This window comes from Aspergillus saccharolyticus (genome assembly GCF_003184585.1).
Source record: "Aspergillus saccharolyticus JOP 1030-1 unplaced genomic scaffold BP01scaffold_20, whole genome shotgun sequence".
Classification (NCBI taxonomy): Eukaryota; Fungi; Ascomycota; class Eurotiomycetes; order Eurotiales; family Aspergillaceae; genus Aspergillus; species Aspergillus saccharolyticus.
The window spans coordinates 126,823-152,429 of NW_020290630.1; the positions used below are offsets into that span (position 1 = coordinate 126,823).

The 25,607-nt window shown below is 52.4% G+C and overlaps 5 protein-coding genes across 5 annotated transcripts; 3 read left to right on the top strand and 2 right to left on the bottom strand.

Moving 5' to 3' along the window:
* Window positions 1-1,884: 1,884 nt before the first annotated feature.
* On the top strand, window positions 1,885-11,298 carry BP01DRAFT_383573 (putative myosin class II heavy chain (MHC); the record flags this gene model as incomplete). Its single annotated transcript, XM_025577432.1, has 5 exons — window positions 1,885-2,174; window positions 2,236-2,493; window positions 2,556-2,716; window positions 2,775-2,978; window positions 4,727-11,298. The coding sequence occupies 5 exons, from the start codon at window positions 1,885-1,887 to the stop codon at window positions 11,296-11,298; spliced, it is 7,485 nt and encodes a 2,494-aa protein (XP_025430365.1).
* Window positions 11,299-11,909: 611 nt separating this feature from the next.
* Window positions 11,910-12,224, top strand: BP01DRAFT_81863 (uncharacterized protein). The gene has a single exon (XM_025580139.1). The coding sequence runs from the start codon at window positions 11,950-11,952 to the stop codon at window positions 12,163-12,165; it is 216 nt and encodes a 71-aa protein (XP_025430366.1). The 5' UTR covers window positions 11,910-11,949; the 3' UTR covers window positions 12,166-12,224.
* Window positions 12,225-12,919: 695 nt separating this feature from the next.
* On the bottom strand, window positions 12,920-14,434 carry BP01DRAFT_278331 (F-box protein; the record flags this gene model as incomplete). Its single annotated transcript, XM_025571423.1, has 2 exons — window positions 12,920-13,174; window positions 13,271-14,434. Coding segments are annotated over 2 exons (1,419 nt in total), but the record flags the coding sequence as incomplete, so codon positions are not given.
* A 1,039-nt stretch (window positions 14,435-15,473) lies between these two features.
* On the bottom strand, window positions 15,474-17,112 carry BP01DRAFT_298809 (putative RNA export mediator Gle1; the record flags this gene model as incomplete). The annotated part of the gene is made up of 3 exons (XM_025571925.1): window positions 15,474-16,241; window positions 16,306-16,595; window positions 16,725-17,112. 3 exons carry the CDS (start codon window positions 17,110-17,112, stop codon window positions 15,474-15,476), a joined length of 1,446 nt encoding a protein of 481 aa, XP_025430368.1.
* A 3,935-nt stretch (window positions 17,113-21,047) lies between these two features.
* Window positions 21,048-25,441, top strand: ssdA (mRNA-binding translational repressor SSD1; the record flags this gene model as incomplete). The annotated part of the gene is made up of 5 exons (XM_025571920.1): window positions 21,048-21,144; window positions 21,235-23,855; window positions 23,925-24,284; window positions 24,338-25,341; window positions 25,402-25,441. The coding sequence occupies 5 exons, from the start codon at window positions 21,048-21,050 to the stop codon at window positions 25,439-25,441; spliced, it is 4,122 nt and encodes a 1,373-aa protein (XP_025430369.1).
* Between the last annotated feature and the right edge of the window lie 166 nt (window positions 25,442-25,607).

A 25,607-nucleotide genomic window follows, 5' to 3' on the forward strand; every position in this document is an offset into this window, starting at 1 on the left:
TCCCCGGGGCGTACAAGAACCTCCGGGCGAACAGGGACCTCCGGGCGAACAGGGACCTCCGGGCGAACAGGGACCTCCCGAAGAACAAGGACCTCGTGGTGAAGATGAGCCTGGCTGAGAACAGGAGTCTGGCAGAGGATCGTAGCTGAACTTATTATGGCGTGGCTGAGCTCCTGATGATCCTGTCGCTCGTCGTGACTATAATACATGAAGGACCCTCTTGGGAGTTGTGAGCCTCTGAATGACATTCGTATCCAGGGTTAGCTGTTCGCCCACACAGTCCTCTTTTCGCATCGATCGCTCCGATTTTCCCCTCAATTACTCAATCCATCATAGCCAGAGTCAGCGGTCAGTAACATCCGCCTAGCGAACGAGAATTCGAGCATCGAACAGCGTCATGTTGCTCAATTACTACTCAGAAAGGAGCAACCGCTGTGCGGCCGTCAGCTCGGCGAACAAGTTCGAAACCATTTCGCTCTACTGTGATGTTTGGCAAGGTCAGTGCTCAGGTACCCACCTGCCTAGCATGACTGGATTCATGGCCTGCAGGATCAGTCTACTGTGTAAAGTGGGAGCCGATACACAGATTGTTGCGGGATTTCTTGAGTGGGCCGTTTCCGCTTTTTTGAGTGTGACTGTATCCCGATAGTATCCGTCCAAGGTTTCTGTCGATATGAGTATGCGTTCGAAGTGGCCGTGGTGACATCACCTTGTGTGGAATGTCCCTCTGTATTGTGGTTGAACCAATGCCGGACCACCACGATCATCTTGGGTTTCCACGTTCTCGGCCCTTCGGTAAAACAAAGGGACTTGCCAGAGGAACCACTTTCATTGACATGCGACGGAGGAAACCGGCGTCATTGAAGGATTAAGGCGTCTTGAAACTGCCCTGTTATACCTGAGTCAAAGATACTCCTGGTGGAAACTATCAAGCTTCATTTTGTGGACAATTCAAATTTCTGTTAAAATTGAGCAGTAGTTGAGGAAGGACGAGACAAACAGAATATTCGAAAGGCTAACCAGATTGTATCCCTGTGAAGTGTGGCTATGGTTCATGGAGTCGGTCGTCTATATCTCTTTAAGGGATCAGTTCCCAAGTCTAGACCCTGACGTTGTGGTGGCGGATCGGCGGAGGCCACAGCCGGAGACCCCAACTTAAGAAAAGGACGCAAGGGCGCCCAGGGTTTAACGGGCGCTTGGCGGCTTTGAGTAAGGCTCGCGGGGTCTCCGAAGCAGGAAGCGGACCCTGCTCATCCTCCACTTCGAAACCCCAGAACCTTTTACTGCCGTCAATCGGATGCCACTTCCACCCTCAGCATTGCACTGGAGAGCACTGTGGATTCCAGAATCCCCAGAACGAAAAAAAATGGTCCCAATGATTGGTACATCAGTAGCGGACCTCATCACTTCACTACGCCTCTCATTGGAGTCGGAAACATGGATTGCCTCAGAGCATGAACCACCTGAAAGGGCGGGGGTCCATGGTTATTGCTCGTCCACTACACACTTTCATCCCACATTGGGCTACTCCCACTCGATGAGTGGTGTTCGTTCTGACGTACTGCACTGCGCTTCTTGTTCTTATAATAACTTGGCTAATCCGCACCCCCTTTGAGACGTTGCCCCCCTACCCAGGTTGTTGCTATTTGTGTATTCTGTCCCTTGACGCTCATTCTGTTTATAGACGCCCTGCGCTCTCTCTTTCTTGCCCTTGCATCCTTTACGAAAAGAGAATAACCGTCGAAGAGGGGAAGGCTCTGTTCTTGTTTCTACCTTGCCGTCTTCACTTTCATTTCGCATTCTTTTTCCCTCAGAATCATTTTTCATAAGAATATCAAGGCATTCTTCCATTACCCGGCCTCCAAATATTCTACCGAGTCCACAATGCACATCGTCAACCTGCTGCCTGCCTTGTTGGCCACCATCCCCGTTGTTGCCGCCAGCCCCGCTGCCACCAGCCCCGCTGCCACGTCCAGAGGTACTCTGGGGTTGGCCCTGGGTGACAAGAACGCGGACGGCAGCTGCAAAGCAACCAGTGATTACGAGGCTGATTTCGAGGCGTTGAAGAGTGTTACGAACATCGTCCGTATCTACTCTGCGAGCGACTGCAATACTGCTCAGAATATTATTCCTGCCGCAAAGCTCAAGAATTTCAAGGTCGTCTTGGGTGTCTGGTATGCACTTTTTCCTGTGGAGCCTCGATGATGGTGATTGCTAACCTCCATACGCGACTAGGCCGGATACCACCGATTCTTTCAACAGTGATCTCAATGCCTTGAAGCAGTCTGTTCCTGGCAATGAAAATGTCGTCAGCGCAATCACTGTCGGCTCAGAAGTTCTCTACCGCAACAGTCTTACTGCCCAACAGCTTCTGAGCCTCATCCAGCAAGTGCAGGCTCAGTTCCCAAACGTGGCCGTGGGCACTGTGGATAGTTGGAATAAATTTGCAGATGGAACTGCTGATCCCATCATTCAAGGCGGTGTCACGTACTTGTAAGCGACGCTCGATAAACAACGCCTTGCCGAATATGCTGCTAAGACTGACCAACCTCTAGATTGGCCAATGGGTTCGCTTACTGGCAGGATGTTTCTATCGACAATGCCCACTCCGTCTATTTCAGTGATGTCAACGATGCGAAGAACCATATACTCCAAGTCGCTGGCTCAAATGCTAGCAAGATTCGCTTCGGTAACGGCGAGACTGGCTGGCCGACCGGTAAGTTATTTGAAGTGCGAAGGACTTTTAGGAGGCATATCTCGCTAATACTTTGCAGATGGAGGATCGGACTATGGCCAAAACTCCAAAGCCGGCACCAAGAATGCTGAGACGTATTACCAAACGTCTGTCTGCGACATGCTAGCCTCGGGAGTAGACGTCTTTTACTTCGAGGCTTTTGACGAGTCGTGGAAGCCCAATAGCGTTGGAGACAACGGCCAGTCGATGGATGAGAAACATTGGGGACTCTTCACTGCCGATCGTCAGCCCAAGTTCAACCTAAACTGCCCAAACTAGAAGGTTGAAAGAAGCGATTTCAGTGCGACATGGGGCCTGACGCGGGTCTTTGTTCCTGTTGTCTTTGACCACCATCACCTGTAACATATGCTTTATTCTGTTCTATACTTCTATGAAACGCGCCCCGAAGGATGCTAGGGCCTTGATGGGCTTTGTCTCTTGAGAAACCTCACCCGACTCTTAAGCTTTCCGTGGTAGACGTATTTTAAGTTCGAATGCAGGAACAAATCTTATTTCCAACGCAAAACCTGAGATCTACAAGCTTTGCCGTGGTTACTGTAGAAGAAAGTGAAAAGTCGAAGTCGTGTATGATGCCAAGCGGGGACTAAATTAGTCTCGTCTCCAAGCCTGCCGAGCTGGAATGTTCATTGTTCAATGAATGATAAGTTGTAAGCAGATGCAAGCCACGGGAGTCACGGGCAGCCGAGGGAACCGTGGTTCGTTACGCTGGTAGCGCAGCTTTACCCCTGAATCCAACCAACACGCACTTGTTTACTTTATGTATATGGGGGAGGGAATCTACTCCGTTCGTATTGTGTAGCAGATGGAGCCAGCACATCGATCTCCCATCTTGAGATAAGACTGACTGACTGATTGACGGCGCGCTCGCCAAGACATGTCACCCAGCTGGGACATACATGCTTTGGAGGCAGGCAGCAAATCCCTGCATTTGGTAACTAGTCATTCTTAACTAAATACTGAGGGAATGAACACGTCAATGGCGGTCAAACACCCAGAGTCATGACATGAGGTAGAGGTGAAGGTGAAAGTGGATGAGTTGGCCGACTATTCATTGCTAAGGAGAAGAGACTAAACCTGAACCAGACCGAAGGCCACCACTAAGAGTCGAAGTAGAGCTTTTTACCATACTTTACCGGCGTTAACTTACCAACTCAAGTCACTTTTGCACCATCTGAACTTCCCTCCCTCCCCGGGCTTCACGCCAATCGTGTGTTTTTTTCCCGCCTCATCTTCTTTTTCCTTTTCGTTCTTCCCCCCAACCAACCTATGCGCCATGTTCCAGTCACTTGCATTCTTGAGGGTCTCTCGGTAATCCATTGTCTGCTGCCTCTCACTTTCCAGGCCTCCTCCACCACCATCATCACTACTTGCCCCCCTCATCTCCTGCTCCCTTCCCCCGGATGTCTGAATTGGGTTGTTCATCCATTGTCGGAGTCCACCGCCCCTGAAGAATAATTCCCAGTCACTTCGCGCCAAACAACAACCACATCAACATCCTCAACAATAACAACCCCAACAATAACAAACCCCCTCCACCACCATCACAACCAACATACTTCCTATAGGTACGATTTTGCAAAACCAATTATCCTCCCTCCTGTGTTGATCACAGGTTTTCTGTGAGGTAGTGTCAGTCTCCGAGCTTGTATTCCATGCTCCATCATTCTGGACAATAAGGGGAGCAGCAAGCAAGTGCTTGCTGCAGGAGACGAAACGGAAGGTCTGTGTGTCTCTCTGTCTGTCTGTCTGTCTGCCGGTGTGAATGGTGTAGCTTGGCTGCATATCTGCCAGCGTCCACTACGTCCCCTCTTTTCTTCCCCCCTAAACAACCAAAATAAAATAAAAATTGATTTCCCCTCTCCCCCCCCCCTTTTATGGCGGTGTCGCGCATTCGTCATTTCATGCCCATGCTTCTGTAGCCACACTAAATATGGGGCAGAGGCTAAACGATCAATGCTGTGGTGTCTACAGATCTAGGTCCCTCCGCATCTTCCGCCAATTCGGCGCTTTCTCCGCCGCCGCCGCCGCCATCTTTCACCCAACCGTTCAGTCTCCGGGTTGATTCGCACTTGACTGTCCCATTGACCTCGTTTCCTACCTCGCCCCAAACGTCAAGCCTTTCGGTTGCTGGATCCCCTGGCCGGTCGATCTCCCGCAGCGTTACGCCGAACCCCCCGAACTCACTGCCCATCCTACCCAAATATCGAGGCGCTTGGGAATCCTCGACCTCATCACCGGAGAATAGAAGGGCAGAGAGCAGCGTCTACTACACAACCGCCTGGGGCTCACCGTATGCTGCACCTAGCCCTCGGACAATTTCGTGGTCATTGAGTCAGTCCGCCGTTGCTGTAGATCGTGGTTCCGGAAATAGCTCTCCGGCCTCGATGCGCAGTGGTGTCCAACACGGTCTTGAAACGAATCAATCCGACCTTTTGAGACCTTCTGCCCGAGACAACTCAACCCGACGCCCATATAGCCGTCTGCTGAGTCGGTCCCCGTTCGGTAGGAAAGGAGGGAAATCGATCAAGGACTTCACGCAGGACTGGATCAACCAGTACCTCTCAGGTCAACCCAGAACAGAGCGTGGTAACTGGCTGAGTGACGATTCAGGAAGCGAAGCTCCCTCGTTCTTTACAGCGCAGAACTTCGCAGAAGACACTTCTGACGACTGGCTGGGTCTGGAACAGGACGCTCTCGACGAAGACCTCCTGAGAACCCCAACGCTCGCCGACTTTGGAAGCCGGAAAACAGCCACTGGTCGCGGAGAAGGCAGTAAGAGGAGTAAAGACTCTCTGCACAAAAGAACGGATACGTTACGGCAGGAGGACTTTTGGGGTTTCGCCTACGATAAGGACCCCCCGTTGATAACCATGGATTCCACAGACGCACACGTCCCCGCCGGGCCGTCGCAACCGCAGGCACCGCCATCCTTATCGATCGAGAAACCGCTGCCCCCACCCCCCGCAGACGAAGTCACAGATACACCGACCAGTGCAGAACATCCGCAAGAGCCCGTCGATTCTCCAGCCGTGAAAAGCCTCGGATCAGAGCAGACCATTGTTCAACCGCTGGTACAACGACAACGGAAGAAGCTGATTTGGCGTGGCAAAGTATGCAATATCGCGCTGCCGTTCGATGACAGGAGAGGCACAGAGGAGTCTGGATATCGGCTCCTGACTGTCGATGATGTCGAAGAGCGATTGCGGAGTCTTGAAGAACAAGGGTACGACACCCGCGGGTTCAGTGTTTGCGCGTCAGATGACTTAACGGATTTGGGACTGGGTGGTCTGAGTCGCCCAATATTTCCGGATCCGCGAGAAATGCATGAGGACTTTGTCTCTGGCAAGTTCGGCGTTGGATTTCCTGACAAAGCCGAATGGGATGCATATGTCGCTTTCCTCCAAGAAGAAAAATTGCGGGCTCTCGGTGTATCTCTAGGAGATGATGAGCCCAAGCCGTCTATTTCGCCTGCTTTGAGCCAGATGGCCTCCTTCCCAGGTCTCGTCTCATCACCCCCGATCCCAACGGCATCAGCCGCCAGCAATCCGTTGTCCATGTCTCATCACTTCTCACCGCAACTGAGCCAGCCAGGAAACCCTGCAACTGGCCTGGCTTCGCTGGCTTCTCCGGCCTCTCAGTTCAGTATCCAGACGCCGTTCTTGGGAGTCGATCAGAATCTGATACCACCGTACTCGATGCCTTTTCAACCTACTCCGCCAGCACAAAATTCTCTCACGCCTCAAAGTTTCTTCAACCCTCGACAACCTGGTGCCGCGTCTACCCTGGCTGGCACATTACCTAACCTCACCTCAATCCTGTCTCCTGTCTCTCCTCTGAATGAGCATGGCGCTTTTCACCCCGGCTTTGGCGATCCCAACTTCGTTGACCCTGGTTATGGCGAGCATATGGGCATTCCAAAGGAATCGTACGGCGAACACGACATCCTTGCTAATGCTGCCGAAGGGCAGCTATTACGTCCTCTTCACACCCCCACGGAGAATCTTGATAACTTCCATGCTTCTAATGTTGAAATTGCTCAACCGACGCCGCGCGGTCACAGTCATGGCCACAATCTGAGTGAGACTCTTCAGAAGGGACTGGACAACTTTGCGCCTGCCTATCGCTTGGAAGAGTCATTTGATAGACAGCAGCTCGAAGCTAATGACCGCGATCAACATCTGGGTCACTTTGATGGTACTGAACTCCTGAAGTCTCGGTGGGCTTTTGGAGACAACCTGGGAGTCCAGCAGCTACCGCAGCACATGCATCAGTTCTACGACGGAAACTATTCTGGAGAAATCGCTCATGAGGGTTCAGACATTGATACCAATCCAAGCCTGTCGGGCACGCCCCGGCGCGCAGCGCATGTCAACAATGTGCCTTGGCATCAGTCAAGACCTAGTGCTGGCTCTTACGTCGGCGGGCACCGTTCGAAGCTTTCCGCATCTTCTCTCAATGTTGATGCTAAAGAATTCAAACCCACTGCAGCGCCGACGTCCCAGGCGTTCACATTCCAAGACAACTCTTTCCAATTCCAAGCGGGCGGAAACCCCGTGTTTACATTTGGTGGACAACCTGAATTCAAGCCTGGCAACAATGGCTTCGGTTTGAACGCTCCTCCTGCCTTCACCCCTGGGGTCCCCAACAACAACACGAAACGAACCACTGGGTCAGGCGAATTCAAATTCTCTACGGCTTCATTCAATGTTGCAGCTCCTGCATTCAATCCTGGTGGTAGCACTTACTCTGCTGCCACGCCGCAAGAAACTCCAAACACTCAGACCAAGATTTTCAGCGACGTCGACCTTTCTCAGGCGTCGTCGAAAGCTTCCAAGAAATCCAAGGCCATTCCTATTGTACGACCGGATGAAGTCGACGAGGATAGACGAAGCAAGGATGAGGACGAACATAACAGTGGCAGACCAGGCCGTCCAGACCGTCACAAGCGTGCTCGCCGTGGCGAGGAACTTTCAGAGACCGAGGCTCAGCTCAATGTACCTGCTGCATTAGCAGAAGCGAGCAACCTTCAGTCTTCTCATTTGCGTCAGCCATCCCACCAATCTGCTGCTGGTAAGGAGAACATTTTACCTGGCGATGGAGGCGCACATTCCGCTGTTCCAAAAACTCTTTCCGCGCAAGACGAGAAGTTTACCGCAAGGAAAGATACTCCCATCAGCGAGGCTTCGACCTGGATTCCACATGAGTCAAGGATCGAGAGTAGTGTTGCTGTGCCGGAGTCTGAATTGGAAATCAAGCACACTGCGCCAGAGCCGTTCAGTCAGGTCCAAGAAACCATTGAGCGCGACGCTGCCGAACACCAAGAACAAGTTATCCCCGACTCTACCGACAAGATCCTACCTTCTGCTGAGTTGGAAGCTACATTTGCGAAGCAACCCACCAAGGCCGCTAGCCTACACGCCACACCAAAACGGGAGCGAATCCCTGAGCCAGCTCATGTGGAGGATGATGATGAAGACTCTCCGGATGAGGAAGAGCTTAATGCTATCATGGAGCAGCTGAACGATGATTCGGACGTTGGCATTGAGCGGATAAGCACTCCTCAGCCTAAGAGCCATGTTCCTGAATCTGTCATGCATGTGACCAAGGAGAAACGCCACGTTCCAGCTGATATCAGAAGCGAGGCCCCAAGCCCAAGCCCGGGACGTGGTCCAGCCCCTAATGCATTGGACGTGCCCAAGCTTGACTTCGAGGCTCAATCCCAATTCTCTGCCTCTCCTTCAAAGGGTGCAGTTTCTGGCTTCCCTTCACCAGTCCGTCTACTCGTGAGCCGAACCGAGCACATCAGTGATTGGGATGATGTCATCTCCTCGGGCGAGGATGAGAAACTGGTGAACCGAAGTCGATTCTTCGATCGTCGAATCAATGATCTTGTGGGTTCGACTATCGACGAACGGCTGACGCCGCTAGAGCGAGCGCTCGGGGTGATCCAGGAGTCTATCATGGCTCTCACCTCCGGCTCCCATACCAGACTCTGGAGCGCATCTGCCGACGGTGACAACAGTGATGCTGACGATGAAGAAGATGAGTACGAAGAAAATGCATCTTTCAGTACCAGATCTCATCTACGTCAAAGAGAAAAGCTTGACAAGCTGAAGAGTGTCGTCCTGGAAGCACTAGCGTCTCACGCACCCCAACAGGTCAAAAATGAACTCGCAGTCTCCGAATTCGCCCAGCTGCGCGAAAGCGTTTCTGCGTTACAAGCCCTGACCATTCAGAAGTTGTCGCAGGACCCAGCGGCCGAGCTCAGAGAGATGATGCAAGAGCTGATGTCAACGCAGCGTGATGCGCGCTCTTCTGAGACGGATGAGGTCCCCACCGAAAGTCTGATGCTTCAAATCGAAGGTTTGAAGAACATGCTTCGACTATCTGATGAGCGTGCGGACCAGGAGTACAAACTCCGAAGGGAGGCCCAAGACTCTGTTGCAGAACTGCAGCGACTCCTGAAGGTTGTCGAAGAGGATGCTGTCCGTCACAGCGAGGCAGCAGAATCTGCCGAGGCCCGGTTGCTGCACTTCAAAGCAGAAAAGATCCCTTACTATGAAACTGTTCAGCACAGAGCCGACACGCTGGAGCAGGAGCACAAAACGATGAAACTCACTCTTGCTGAGCTTTCGTCCAAGAACATCTCGCTTCAGGGCACTCTCGATGAGTACAGGGTCACGGCCGATAACTACAAACGTGACAGCGAACAATCCAAGGCTGCTCTTGAGGAGGCCAAGACCGAGAACAAGAGTCTACATGGCATCGTTGAGCAGTTGAAAACACGCCTTGAAGACGGTATGACCGTCCGGCAGAACCTCGGTAATAAGCTGGATCGTCTCCAGGAGGAGATGGCGACTGTAATTCGGGATGTGACGCGTGATCAAACCTCGTGGCGCCGACGTGAGGAAGAACTCAACTCCAAGTACAATGAGTTGCGTGCTGCCTATGGGCGGGAATCGAAGCTGCGCGAGAAGCTAGAGTACGACATCGAGGGCCTTGAGCAAAAGGAGCGCGAAGCGGCGAAGCTGAAGTTCATTTTTGGTCAATCTCAGCAGGAAAATGCAAGGCTCGAAGAGCTAGTGGCCAACTTGCGTATTCAGAACCACGACTTGGAGCTCAAAGCCGCTCGGTTCGAGCGTGAGTTCAATGAGGCGCGCGAGAGCAGTCGCATGGAGATCCAACGCACCAGAAACTCACTGGAATCGGATCTGGATGCCGCTAACAGCCAGGTGAACATCGTTCGGGCTGAGTTGGAAGCACAAATTCTTCGTCTACAAAGTCAAATGGACAATGTACGACTCGACAACGACACCGCTCGAGAACGTTACGAGCTCTTGTTAGAGGAGGCAGCTGATAGTAAGGCCAATGCCCTGGCAGCGGCCGCTCAAGCGCAAGAGCTGGCTGTTGAAGAGCAGCGCCGAAGCCACGAACGCGTTCTGAATGACCTGCGGGAACGCCATGCCCGTGCCCTGCACAATGCCTCGGAAGATAGACAGCGCGGCGAGGGTCATCTCCTCGAGCGATTGGCGTTGTCTGAAGACAAGGCCAACCATCTTCAAGAACGTGTGCAGCATCTGGAAGAGAGACTCCAGATCGCCCAAGAAGCTGCTCGTGCTGCTGCCGAAGCAGCTCAGAGTGCCAAGGCAGGACCCAGCCCCGCTCCAGCAGCGCAAACCAGCACCCCTTCGATGTCATACCCCAATGGATCTATGGTCCCTGAGAAGATTTCTCCCCAGGCATTGAGAGAATCGATTTTGGTTCTTCAGGACCAGTTGCAGCAGCGTGAGACCCGCATCGAAGAGCTGGAGCAAGAGATCTCTGCTGTCGACAAGGATGCGCCCAACAAGATCAAGGAGAGGGATACTGAGATCACCTGGCTGCGTGAGCTGCTTGGCGTTCGGATCGACGATCTCCAGGATATCATCAACACCGTGTCACAGCCTGCCTTCAATCAGAATGCCGTCCGTGACGCTGCGATTCGCTTGAAGGCTAATCTGCAAATGCAACAACAGGAAAGAGAAAGAATGTATTCTGGACAGGCTTTCCCGAGCCTCCCTTCGCTTGCGGAACTGACAGCTTCACCGCGCTCGCTTCCACTTGCGGCCGCGGCCGCCTGGGGCAACTGGCGCAAGGGGAGGGAAAGCGTCAGCTCTGAGCAGACTCCATCCAAGCCGGGAGGTGCCGGCTCGTTTCTTTCCGGGCTCTTGACACCACCTGCCAGCCATCTCCGCCAGACGTCCAACTCGAGTACGCTAGCGGCAGCGAGCGGTAGACGCCCATCGGAGACTCGACCATTGAGGAAGTATGATACGACGCCCAAGCAATCATCTACGCGCGCCAGCCGGATGCGTGAGCTCCCTAGTACCCCGCCCCTTCTTCGACGGTCGAGCTATGATCACGACGCCGAACCAACCGATTACGCACACAGCTCTTTTCATGAAGATGCAGAAAGCACGGCCGACGGCTTAGTATCAGCCTCACCGCGGGAGACGATCGATGGGCCCTTCGGACCTGAGATCGCATCTTCTACCTCCTCTTAGACTGTCCATAAACTTTGCGCATTCCTCCATAATCTCATGTTAATAGATAATTCCCGAAAATCTTCTGTTTGCCTAAACCAGCGGGCCTTGCGTTTACTACCTGATTGACTCGTTATATCATGATGCATCCACACTCTTTGCTTTGTCGACTCATTTTGGCCATCCATATCATGTGATTCATTTTTTTGTGCTCCTTGCAGTCCTGCTGCCGTCCTTTCCTCTCTTCTGTTCACTGTCTGGGGTTTGCTTTCCAGACCGCAGAAGTTAACCTTTCATGACCTTCCTCTTTCTTATCCTTCGTTTATTATACCATATCCACCTTGAGTTCTTACTTTGTCCTCATAATTATTCGTCTGCGTTCCTTACACTGAACTGGATACCACCGCCATCTTGATTGCTTCTACTGCAAATCTGTTTTGTACACAAGAATCTGTCCTTTTGACTTGCTGTTTTGTTCTTGATTCACAGATTTTATCTAAAAGAATCCGATCCCTTACTTTGAGTTTATGATGTCGCGGGAGTGGTATACAACTACATAGACCATGGTTTGGGTGTTGGGTTAAGGTTTCTGCAGGTTTCCTTCATGGGTGATTCCCGTGCCCCCCCCCCCACCCTTGCAGATTTGGTAGGGTGGGGGGGTTTATATACTGTATGTCGTCATCGCACGTTTTCACTTCTTGGTGTGGAGATGATGGGGTTGGTACTGGTATGCACTCTGTACACAGTATGATGTTCGTGGCGCTGAAGAATGTACGATCTTGTTTGGTGATATGCATGAGTGTGCATGTGTGCATTAGTGCCAAGTCGTTTCTTCTTTTTCTCTTCCTGTGTTCTGACCCTCACGCGCTTCCATCACTCTCTGTTTAGACTTTGTTAGGTTTGGGAGATTATATTAGATATATGATCGGGCAATGAAGGCTATTCCGACTATGAGCATAAGTATCTCCAGCATGGCATTGAGGGGAGGATGACTCCATTAATGTATTTTGTAGACATTAAACTATGGTGGTATAACAGATAAGTAACACCTTGTGTAGCAAATCAAACCGGAACATTAACAGAATCCTATCTATTCATAAAAGTCCCCGACGCTATGCCCTTTTCTTCTCTTCTATACCCGTGCTTATGCTTATTCTAGTAGCTTAAGGTGCTCTGATCGATCTGCTTTCATCCGTGGGAGGTCACATGTGCTCATACTCCCCCCACGAACGCAATCCCAATCTTCTTCTTTTTCTTCTGCTTCTTCCATCTCGTGATGCGAAAAGTCAAAAAGGAAACCTTATGTCGACATCGACCACTCAAGAACCTGCTTCGGATTTGCGGTCGCAGTGGCTGATATCACGAAGCATTTGTGCTGCTTTCCCCGCTCGTTGATCTTCTCCTGGGAAAAAGGCAGACATGCGATGCGGAGGTCCTGGAGATCCTCGTCTGTGATGTCTAGGAGAAGGGACCATGTTGGAATGTTTGCGTGGGCGAGGGTGGGGAAGTGCGGTGGTTTGTGGTTGGTTGTGGTTCGGTCAGGCGCTGCTGCTGCTGCGGATGATAATGGGTGATTGTTCTCGGTGTCCATGTCCATAGGGACAAGAAGGTTGTCTTCGTCATCATCATCGTCATCGTGCATCAGACTGTAGACGTACACTGCGCCACCCTGTGCGATCGGGGAGTAGTGGCCCGTGCCTGGCTCGTAGATGCACATGAGGGTCGCGTCCGGGGAGATCGCGATGAGCGGGGCTGACGTGCTAGACGCGGCGGGGGCGATTGGTAGATTGGCTGTGTTCCATCGTGCGGTCGTGGCGGCGTGGAGGGTTGTGAGTTTATGGTGGGTGTCGATTGATTGGAAGGTGGGTCTGGGGGGGGAGGTGGGTGGGGTTTCGATCTGGGTTTGAGTAGCTGGCTTCGGGGTATCGATTGAGGCTAGAGGGGAGGGGTCGTTTGTGGGGCTGGTGAAAGGGGTGATCTGGGGCCATTCAACATTGAGATCGGGGATGTGGTTATGGCGGCTAGGGAGGAGGCGGGTGATGGATGTTGGAGGAGGTGTGGATGTGGTTGTGCTAGGCGTGTGGATAACCAGCTGGCCGATGCAGTAGCCGCTTGTGCTTGTGGTGCCGGTTTGGAGGCATGCGGTGAAGTGGCGGCGCGCTGGTTGTGTTGGGTCGTCGTTGTTCGTGGTTGATGGCCTGTAGCTTCGAGGCAGGAGGCGAAGGCCTTGGAGGAATATCTTGTCTCCGTTGTCGACGCTCAGCGTGGCGGCCATAGATGCGGAGTCGAGGTAGATTTGGTTGATGTTATCACGCCAGTATGCAAAAGAGCAGGCGGCGCCTGTGGGTTTGTGGGCCGGGTTGCCCAGGTATCGCACGCGAGTCGGTCCGTAGGTTGTGGTGTCCTGACCGATGACGACCCGGAGCAGAGTGCCGTCTTCGTCATCAGCGAATTCAAGGGACTCAATCAGGCCGTTTGTTTCCTCGTAGTTGGCCGGTGGGGGGTGGAGGTATTGATTGTCCTCGTTCAATGTGTACTGGGCTGGCGCTGTGAGACCCGCCAGGTCCCCGAGAAGACTGTAGATCTGAACAGTTGACACCATCCCAACAGCGAGAAACTGCCCGTCTGGAGACAGCGCTATGCGATGGTGTGCATGCTGTGACATATCCCCCGTCATACCACCGAGGATGGCAGGGCATACAGATGTCCAGAGGCCATACAGCGGTAAGGAGCGAATGAGCTCCCAGGAACTGTCGATGTCTTGACGGCCATACAACAACGCTTGTGCGCCCTTCATGACCACGAGCTTCGTCCCATCACGAGAAGTGTCGTAAATCGTGCAATGGGAGCATCCATGGGGGAGCTCGTATCGTGACACCGTTGCCCGAATGGGTTTGCGGTAGCTTAGCAAGTTCTGACGGACGACTTGTTCGAAATAGATATTCCATTCCTTCCTCGTGAGGAGCTCCGTCCTAGAGGGAAGCAGAATAGGAACTTGCTGCAGGGTGTTGCGGATGAGGGACGAGGAGGAGGCTGCGGCTCTCCATTTGCGACATGTTGCCCAAACGGCAAGGTAGTCCTCCACGTCGAGGTAATCGAGGATGCAGTAGATAAGCTCAATTGGTAGATTTGCGGCCATGTTTGGGGTGGAGGGTGGAGGGTTAATGTCAAGTGACAAGAGTCACATCTTGGGTTATCTAAGGGAAGCTCTCCTTCTTACTGCCCGGCGAGAGCTCCGAGATTTTATAGATGACTCGGGGGATCGGCTCAATTGTAAACAGATGGGTTGACATGGTAGGGATATTCACCGATAAGGGAGTTAGCGTTGACTGCACGCCCCCCTTCTGTGTGACATCGGAGGGCCCATCATAGCTACCAGATGGAGCGATGGATGACGCGACGATTCCCCAATCATCCCTGTCAGGGGAAAACTAGTTTTCGCTTTGTGCGTCATGAGGCACGAGAGTTGAGGAGATTAGGATCAAAATGGATGATTTATCGGAATTGTTGATCGCCTCAGAAAATTAAACACGGGCCGACCGGATCATCCAACATGATGCCGGTTATCAACTGGTGTGGCGTGACTGAAACCCGCCCGGTGGCCAAGGCTTTATTTAGTTCCCATCGGATGATCCAGACCACAACAGTGTGACAGAGAAATGATGATTTCTTCTACAGCTGCCGACCGGGATGGCCTTCCGTTGTTATCACGCCTCGAATTGTATTATGTTAGTCGGTATAATTGATCTCATTCGCTAGGTTTTCTGAAATACTCGTAGCTATAGGCCGCACTCCCTCCTAGGGTCAACAGAACCCCAATCAAGGAGGATAGATGGCCAGCGTGCAAGTAATCAAGCGGGCATTCATGAACAAAAAAAAAAATGTCCTGATTGGGATGGTAGCCGATTTGCAAGTAAGACTGATGCCATCATATGCGCCAAGGAGCCCCTGCGCTGCCTGATCCAGAGGCACGCATATTGGTTACCTGGAGCTGCATGCAGTTCGGCATGGAGGATCACGGCCCAGGCTCGGCTTTAGTTCGGTCAAGGCTCGTGAAGGGAGCTGCCATTTCTGCAGGAGTGCACAGCATCACCGACCCGATTGATACTGACAGCTCCGGTGGAGTAACCTACATCCTGTTCGCCAAGATGCTGGTCGGTGGGCTAGGAAAGGCCCATGGACTAGCTACCTGCCGCTCATATGATGATGTTCTGTTGCTTGTAGAGTCCCTGAAGAGTTTTCAACTGGTTAACAGTCATATTCTGATGGGGCATTTTGCTGGGAAACTCGACAATCGCCAGTCTCATCAAGCCCAGCCCGACATGTCCGAAGAAACCCACGATGCGTTCGGCCGAGTTCCGGAGCATTGCGAACAGAAGGGTGATGTGAGTATCCTGAATCTCGTCAACGGGAATGGACAAGATCTTGTGCATTGACTGCCAGAACATGGTGTTGGGGAAGGGATTCTTGCGCGAGGTTTTTCCGAAATTGCGCAGAGTGATGGCGGCATAACCGGCACCGAGGGCGGTCATGCGTTCGGCATGGGCTTGTTCGCTGATCCAAGGCCCGTCCGGCCCATCCCGTCTCCATCCCACGGCACGCCGCCCGCCTTCAGTTTTCTCATCACCGCAGAATCCCCACAGCGCCGGGCAGAAAACCCGATATTTCGCTAGGAGAATGTCCACCATCGGATGGCCCTTGTAGATGAAAGGTTCATGCGAGAATATCTGTGCTGCCGCAATCCCGATTGGCTCGGCATGTTCGGTTTTGATTCCGGCTTCTGTGACGAGACCAGCAATCAGGGCTTTGGAAAAGATGTTGAGTCCGTAAATCAGCATGGCAGGAACCTTGCTATCCTCCGAGTTGGCGATCTCAGGCGGCGGGAAAGCCATGAACTGGCGAATGTCCACCGATGGTTCGGCGATAGAGGAGGCTTTCTCAAGCGTGGCCCGGATTTCCTGAATCTAAAAGAGCAGCAACACGGTCAGCTTGTCATCAAATCACGCATCGCACGGTCTAGATAGGCACCTGTTTTTTGTTTCCTCCTTTATTTTCACGACGAAGCTGGCCAACAGATTTCACGATGGATCGCCGAATATCGCCCGTATTCTGCTTCACAGCTGCATTCCTCTTGCCTTCATCCTTCAGGTACTGTCGGAACTTCTTGAGGTGCTGGTGGAGTTCGACGTAGCGGGCTTGAACCTTAACCTCATCTTCCGTCAAGCGGCCTCCACCGACCCGCCGTTGTCGTTCTGCTTGGGCTTTTTGCGACTCTGCAGCCTGGCGCTGCGCGGCCTCTTGCTCTGCCTTCGCGGCGGCTTCTTGTTCCTTGCGCTCTTCTTCCGCACGTCGCTCTCGCTCCTTGCGCTCTTCTTCCTCTTGTGCTGCTCGTCTCTTGCGCTCTGCTTCTGCCTCTGCCTTCTTCCGAGCTTCCTCGGCAGCCTTACGCTCGGCTTCTCGCCGGGCGGCTTCCTCTTGCTCCCGTCGCTGTTTTTCCAATCTCTCCTTCTCGATGCGTTCCGCCTCTCTTCGCGCTTCTTCCTCCTTCCGACGAAGCTCTTCCTCAACTGCTCGTTGGTGGGCACGTAGTGTCTCTTCGGCTTCCTCTAGAACTTGTTCGTGCAACTGGGCTACTTTATCGAGTGCCGCATTGTGTTGGGCTTCGCGTTCGCTGTCTAAGCGATCCAGGTTCTCGTAGAAGGAGCGGCGCTCGTAAGCCTTAACCTTCTTCAGCTCGGAATTATGGATCTTGAGCTGCTCAAGATCGCGTGTCAGGTCGAGCAGAAGTTGCCGGGACGGGCTGTCCACTTGAGGAGGATAGCTAAGGCGCCCCATGTTGTGACTCGATGTTTGACAGTCTTTGCAGTTTGCTCTCAGTTATGGGTGAAGGAAGGGACAAGGAACTCGACCTGGACCAAGTTCAAAGAGTGTAGTTGAAATCGATCGCCAGGAACCAGCTCAAGCAATAGGGGCGTCCAGACGACAGAAGGCGAGATTGAGTGGATTGACACCCAGTAGGTGTATAGACTGACAAAGGAGTGTGGAGGACAAGTCTAAAGACGAAGACAGCACTCGACAATGTGGATCTAAGCATGGCAGGAAATTGGCGATTAGCAGATGTCTCGCATCTTGGCTCGGAACCGAATATTCCGACTTACGACTTATGACAGAGGGTAAATCTACCCAGACACGCGACTCTAAAGCTTTCTCAAAACCCCTTTACGGAGTCAATTGAACTGAAGTGAGCGAGATTGCGGCATGAGGCAGCCAGAACAGGAGCAAACAAAGAAATGGCGTTGCCAATTATCCTGAGCTGGTACACGATCCTATCATTCGGAACGTTTGGGCGTGGAAGAACCAGAGCTCCGGAGCTGAGTCATCAGTTCCTAGGAATGCAAACCCAGCAAACCGGGCTGCATCACTAGTTACTGCACCAGGCCGCCTGGCTAAAACAGACATGGATCGCTCGGTCCTCCCGTTCCGCGGTCGGAGGTTCCAGCAGCCCACCACAAATAGTCTAATCAATCCTGAATCAGACCATGATGATCTGCGTTCCGATCACAACCACAGTACGGATTACTCAATTTGAAAGCAGAGCGGGCATGATACTCATATCAAGCATGTCATCAATTTCCGCGGTCTGACTCGCTTCTGACGCCATCCTTCAGTCAGGAAGGCCAGGCCAACACCTCCATTTAATCTGTCTCTCACACCCAACAGCACCTCATGGGTATGGGCTTGTCCAGAGCCCCGCCTGTTTCGCTTTGTGGATATCCAGCTTGCCCACCATTGGACAAGTCAATTCATCGGGGAAACGGATTGATACCGCTGGATACCTCGCCCACTACCAGTAAGATACCAAGAACACCAACCCACCTCAATTGCTGAGGACGGTCAGCTCAAGAGACCCCATAACAGGGGCGAACGGAACCCCAAATTTATCCAGACGAGCTGTTACCAAATCTGCCTCAAGCTGACTCGCGTCGTCCAGCGCTGGTCTTACTATCTATGCAGACGGGAACCGCAAGCAAGAAGTTATACTATCCGGGGTTCACCAAGCTATTCCCACATGCTAGATGCAGGTAGCCCTATTTTTGATGTGCCTAAAAAGTTTAGATGGATTTTAGTGAGCTGCGAATGAATCCGATGGGAGTCTAAACTGTTAAGTTAGACAACTCACCGCCATACTGCGTGGACTCCATTCCCTAAACCCCAAATTCCCCATAGGCTCCAAGCCTGGATTAGGCGCCGCCGTTCAAGCACAGTGGATCAGACCTCCGGAGAGTAAGAACTCAATGATAATGCAAGTGCCGGATAGCCCGTCCCTGGCCCTGCAGTTGAGGAGTCCCCTGAACAGTCATTGTGAGTGAGTCTGTGACAAGCTCATGAGTGGACAGACGCGCGTACTGTACATAATTTTTACTCCGTATAACTAAATGGGTCAACCGCAGTGGCAACCTAGTGGCAAAGCCGAGAGGAGTGACAGGCCGGAGCAGACGATGGAACCAGACCCTGTTGAGCTCCCAAGTATGGTACGTTCTGGGTTATTACTGACATGGGAAGTTTAATTCCTTACTGGTCGGGGTCCAGCGATGGTTGGAAATACATATACCAAAGTTATTTCTAAATCTGCTGGCATAACTACAGTGACTGACTGACTCACTTGCGTGCATGTCAAGAAGGACCCCCATCTCAATTAAGTAGTTTATAGACTATGTATCTGATTCTGGGCCCTTTCCCCCACATTTTCCTATATCTTGAGCCCTTTAACTACTATCTATCACTCACTCTCTCGTACTTATAGACTGTATTGCTACTAGTTACTGTGTGAATCGGGTTACTTCAGCATATAATGAGCAATGTTGACCTTAGGATCAGTAATCTGCATATGACTGAATCGATTCACTTTTGCTTTCTGGTAATATCTGTGGTATCCTTACAGCGTCTGCTAACTTGGTCAGATTACGATTACATGCTGCTACTCGCATACAGCTACCAACTAATGGCGACACTAAACGGATCTCCCTCTTGCTTTCTCCTCTCTATTCTTCATCATCTTCATTCCTTCCCCCCCACCCCAACCCATTTCCCCTCTTCCCATCTTCTTTCTTCTACTTTGTCTTCGTTTGATTCTCTCTCCTCATCCTCCTCTCTTCTTCTCGCCTTTGGCCTTCCTCCTCCCTCCTTTCTCCTGACTATCCCCTCTCTCCCTCTTTACTTTGGACTTTCCTGTTCATTCCTTCAGGTTATTCACCAGGCCTTGAGTAATAACATTGATAGTCTTGGCTTATCTGTCATTCTCTCTCTGTCAGATAAACCCACTTCCCTCGTGTGCGTGTTGATTTGGCTGAGGAAGAGCCAAGAACAATCTGGTTTGGAATAACAACAGGACTGTTTTTGTGCCTCATTGCCAGAAACGACGTCAGCTCAACAGCGTTGTGGTGCAAGATTCACTTGGGTTGCCTCCCATCATCCCCCTTTTTCTGCCACTCCAAGAGGCAAGAGACTCCGTTCTCTTCCGTACCATCATCATCTTGACAGAATCCCCAAGCTTCCGATCAGACTCCTATCGTCGTGAAGAATTGTTTGTTCGTCGCTAGAAAAGCAGGAAGTCAGAAAAATCGAAAAATAACGAGCTTTGCCCATTTGCAGAGGGGGAAAAAGAATAATATATGCAAGTCATTTTGGCAGAAGGGGACCAACTCCACTCTCTCCTTTGGCTGCTTGACCGACGATAGCTCCCAAACATCCGCTTGAACTCGGTGCTTCTCTTTCCCTTTCCCTTTTTCCCCTCCTCGTTCTTCTTCTTTTCCTCCTTCTCCTCCTCCTCTTCCTCCTCTACCTCTTCCCCTTCTCCAGTTTTCTCTCTCTCTCTCTTTCTTCTACTTAAACTTCTATCAAAATCTCCCCACCCCCAAAAATACAAGTCACCTCCCCTCCCTCCTGCTTGTTCAGTCAAGCTTCATTCCTCTCTTTTCGGTTCTTGCCGTCCCTCATCGGGCCCCGCACGGTGTCCTTTCCCACATCCTCTCTCCCATCGCAACCTTGCTTTCTCTCTGAATATATTGGTTTTGCTTCTTTGGCTTCTTGGTACTCCCTGCTTCTTATCTCAATTTCGCCGGGCCCACCGCTTCTCGTTCTTCAAGTTAACCGGCTGTCTCCCGCTCCCGTGCCAAAAAAAAAAATTAAAGGAGAGAAGTGCGAAAGCAAATTCTCCCCAGGACCTTCCCCCCCCCCACAGAAGTCGGACAATCGTTAAAAACAGGTAAGCATTGAATTGCAAGCTATGCGAGCTGCTTGCATCCTGATCATTTTCAATCGTTCCTTCGGACTGGGTTCTGTTGCCTCCACATTCTCGCCCCGGTTCGCCTCGCTTCTTTCCCAGCAGTACCTTGGTTGATGTCACTGCTGGTATGGGGTAATCGCAGCTTCCCGTTTGCCCACTGAAGCTCCCCCTCCTTCCGCCTCTTTCCTTACCACCTTGTCTTTTCCTTTGTTCTGCAACACCCCAATCCATCGCTGCATCTTCTTGCTCGTACTGTCTCTTTCTCTCAGCCATCTGACCTATCGTTCTCCTTTCTAGTTTAACGCAGCATCCCTCAGTCGTTGTTCCAGTACTGCCATCGATCGGTTTCCCTTCCCCACCCCCCTATTCGCTCACCAGCGTTCGTCCATCGCTTCCAACGCTCTCTCGTCGCCATAGCGGGCCAATCTTCGACAGACGCTCTTCCCTTGAGACATTATAGCCGGTGATCTATTCATCCGAAAAGATGGACCAGCAGAATCAATCCGGTGTCCCCGGCCCCGCAGGGCGCAAGCTTCACATCGCCCACAGAAGGAGCCCCTCGGAGTTGACTCCTCTCATGAGTAAGTTCTCTTCGATTCTCACCTTATTCAAGCTTCAAACCCTGTAGTCTCCTTCAGAACCACTGTTATTGACATCTGTCCGTTCCATAGTGGAGCAATTGGCGATTCAGCAACAGATTGAGCTGCTTCAGCAGCAGCAACAACAGATCGCAGCTACGCATCAGCAATATGTCAACATGGGTCTGTTACAACCACAGCAGCTGAGCCAGGTTTCGGCATTCTCTCCTTCTTTGCAAGGCCAAGCTTCCATGGGAGGCGTAACTCCACAGATCAACGCCTTCCAATATCCACAACTCGCCCAGCAACAACTTGGTGTCGGGTTGAACGCTCCCACCCAGCATTCGCATCGACGCAACCAATCGGCCCTTCCTGGCTTGGGAATGGGTCCTCCCCCAGCTCCATCCTCTGGAGCCTCAGGATACTCGGACTATAACCAACAACAGAGCCACCAGCCAAAGACTGAAAATGGAGGTCATGGACGTGGCCAGAGAGGTCCTCCTGGTGGTGGTGGCCATCAAAGACGTCACTCGCTTGCACTTCCCGAGGCAAAGAAAGCCGCTGAGCTTGCGCAGCAGAAAAGGACAGCATCTGGTTTCCAGTTTCCGGCTCCCACTGGCGAATCTTCCGATGCTGCGCAGAGCTCGGATGGCAAGTCGACCCCGCCCGCGACACAGGCTCCTCAAGGTTTGGGTATGCATCGCGCTGGCAATATCCGCGCTGGTGGCCATGGTCGCAGTCAGTCAATGGCTGTGGGTGGAAACCGAGGCTCTCTGTCTGGCCGCGGCGCCGGTGGCTTCCAGTTTCCTGCTTCTAATGACAGTGGCTCTGATAATCCACGCCGTGGCAGTCAGGCCGGCCACGCTCGGTCTGGATCGAGAAACTTTGACAGTAATTGGCGCCAGCCCAATAATCAAGCTCAGGGCCAGGATCAACAGAAGAGCTTTGGACAACAGGGCAGTGGCTTCCAGCCCGGGCATCGTGCTCGTGCATCCATGAACCAGTCTATTGGTTCCATTGGGCAGTTCCAGTACCCCGCGCAGCCCCAGCTGATCCAGTTACCTCAAGGTCAAGTCATGATGGCCCCTCCGCAGTTGTTTGGTGGCCAACAACAACTGAACCCCCTCCAACTTGCACAGCTTCAGGCTCTGCAGCAGAACGGACAGCTTAGCGGCCAGGGTCTCGGTCTTCAAGCTAGTCAGCATGCTCCGCCTCAGCTATCTGCCCAGCAGCAGCAACAGCAGCAGCAGCAACAGCGGAAGACTCTCTTCACTCCATACCTGCCTCAGGCAAACCTGCCTGCTCTGTTGAGCAATGGCCAGCTCGTGGCTGGTATCCTCCGTGTGAACAAGAAGAATCGCTCTGATGCTTACGTCACTACCCCTGACCTGGATGCCGATATTTTCATCTGTGGAAGCAAAGACCGCAACCGTGCTCTTGAGGGTGACTATGTGGCAGTCGAGCTTCTCGATGTCGATGAGGTGTGGGCTCAGAAGAAAGAGAAGGAGGAAAAGAAGAAGCGCAAGGATATCACAGACGCTCGTTCCGGTAGCACTGCTGGAAATGATAAGCTGTCTCGGTCTGATTCTGGCGCCAACGGTGACCGTCAAGAAGTTGGTCCCGACGGCAGTATCCGTCGCCGTGGCAGTCTTCGTCAGCGACCGACACAGAAGAAAAATGACGATGTCGAGGTTGAAGGTCAAAGCCTTCTTTTGGTTGAGGAAGATGAGATCAGTGACGAGCAGAAGCCCCTTTATGCGGGACATATCGTTGCCGTTATTGAGCGTATCGCCGGGCAAATGTTCTCTGGAACCTTGGGTCTCCTTCGTCCCAGTAGCCAGGCGACGAAGGAGAAGCAGGAGGCCGAACGGCTAGCCAGAGATGGCGGTCACGGTCGTCAACAGCAGGAGCGCCAGCAGGATAAGCCCAAGATCGTCTGGTTCAAGCCCACTGATAAACGTGTCCCTCTGATTGCGATCCCCACCGAACAGGCTCCCCGCGACTTCGTGGAGAAACACCAGGAATACGCCAACCGAATCTTTGTCGCATGCATCAAGCGCTGGCCGATCACATCTTTGCATCCCTTCGGTACCCTTGTTGAACAGCTAGGCGAGATGGGCGACCTGAAGGTGGAGACCGAAGCGCTGCTGCGGGACAACAACTTCGGTGGAGACGAATTCTCCGATGCTGTTCTCAAGAGTATTGGCTGGGAAGACTGGTCTGTAGCCAGCGAGGGCGATGCTCTGCTCGCCTCCCGTCGGGACTTGCGCCAGGAGACGACTTTCACCATCAACCCCAGTGGAGCTAAGCAGATTGACAACGCCTACCACATCAAGCCTCTGGCCGATGGAAAGGTGGAGATCGGTATCCATGTAACGGATATTGCTCACTTCATCAAAGCCAACTCCCTTGTCGATCGCGAGGCTAAGAAGCGAGGCACGGCTGTTTACCTTATGAACCGAATTGTGAACATGCTCCCTCCTCGTGTGTCTACTGAACTGTGCGCCTTGCTGCCAGGCGAAGATCGGTTGACAGTCAGTGTAATTCTCAAAGCCAACCCGGAAACAGGTGCCATCGATGATGACGTGTGGATCGGTAAGGCCATCATCAAGAGTTCCGGTCGCCTGAGTTATGATGATGTCAACTCCCTCCTTCAGGGAACAACAAATGTTGCTGCTCCGGGCATTGCTGCTGACACTGTCAGGGCTCTACATGTAAGTGATTTTGTTGGCAGCATCCTTTTTTGACTGGGCAAAAACTAATAGTTTATTCTTCACGATAAGGCTGTCACTTCACGGTTCAAGGAGGCTAGGTTCGGCAACCGAATCTCTCAGATCCCTCCTCTCCGTCTCCTGTATCAGCTGGATGATGAGAATGTACCGGTCGAGGGTAACATCTTTGATTCCTCTCCCGTCCGCGAGATGGTCGAAGAACTCAGCTTCAAGGCCGACTCTTTGGTCGCTCGTCGCTTGGCCGCTGCCTTGCCTGATAAGGCCTTCCTCCGGCGTCAAACCCCACCCAACGCTCGCCGTCTTCAGCTTTTCGTGGACAGGATGAACAGACTCGGGTTCGGCTTGGATCCAACCAGTAGCGGAACCCTGCAGAGCAGTCTCTGCAAGGTTCAGGATGACGATTTGCGCAAGGTGAGATTGTCCCTTTTGATTGACATACGAACACTCTTGGCTCATAAATACAGGGTATGGAGACGCTTCTCATGAAGTCGATGCAGCGTGCCAAGTACTACGTGGCCGGCAGTGCATCTGACGATCAGCGCCAGCACTATACACTCAACCTGCCTGTATATACACACTTCACTAACCCTTCTCGCCGGTATGCGGATATGCTCGTCCATCGTCAGCTCGAGGCTGTCTTGTCCAACGGTGCTATTGAGCTCTCGGAGGACCTTGAGTCATTGAACAAGACTGCCGATCTTTGCAACAACAAGAAGGACTCGGCACACAATGCCCAGGAGCAGAGTGTTCACATTGAAGCCTGCAGGAGCATGGACAAGATCCGCCAAGAGCATGGCGGTGATCTCATTAGCGAGGGTATCGTGCTCTGCGTTTATGAGTCCGCCTTCGACGTTCTCATCCCAGAATACGGATTTGAGAAGCGTGTTCACTGTGACCAGCTGCCCTTGAAGAAGGCTGAATTCCGCAAGGAGTCTCGTGTTCTGGAGCTTTACTGGGAGAAGGGAGTGCCATCCTCGGCTTATATCCCCGAGGACGAGCGGCCGAAGTCTACCAACTCTCGTGCGGCTCAAGCTGCTGCTGCAGCACGCGAAGCCGAGGCTGCACGTGAGCGTGCTCGCGAGCGTGAAGAAGCTATCCGTAGACAGACCGAGACTGGTACCATGTCGCATGATGATGTGGACGCTTTGTTCGACGATGATGACGACGTTTCCGAAGTCACTGAGATGGCTGCTGGTGTCTCCTTGAACTCTGCTGCCGACCGTTCCACCCAGAGCATGCCACCTTCGCCCACTCGCAATGGTCATCTCCCTCAGGCGCCTCACCGAACACGGTCTGATCCCAAGATTGCGACCGTCAGTGGCGATGCTCCTGAAGCCAAACTGACCAACAAGGAGAAGTACCTGCGGTTGTTCAAGCTCCGCGAGGAGGATGGCGAGTACATCCAGGATGTCACCGAGATGTCTCGCGTACCCATCATTCTGAAGACTGATTTGAGCAAGAGTCCACCGTAAGTTTCTCCCTCACCGTTTCTCCTTGGTAGGGTGCCTCAAACTAACCAGAGTCACAGTTGCCTTACTATCCGCTCTGTTAATCCCTACGCTCTGTGACTGGGGCCGTATACTCTTCTCTGAATGTGTTCTACATGTTTACAGTACAGATTTGGTCATTGCTTAGCGGGTTATAGGGTGGCTGTCTCATGGTCGTCGTGCGGTTTTATTGTCTCCTTCGGCTGAGCCTGGCACGGGTTGCACGGGACACCACCACCTTATGCTC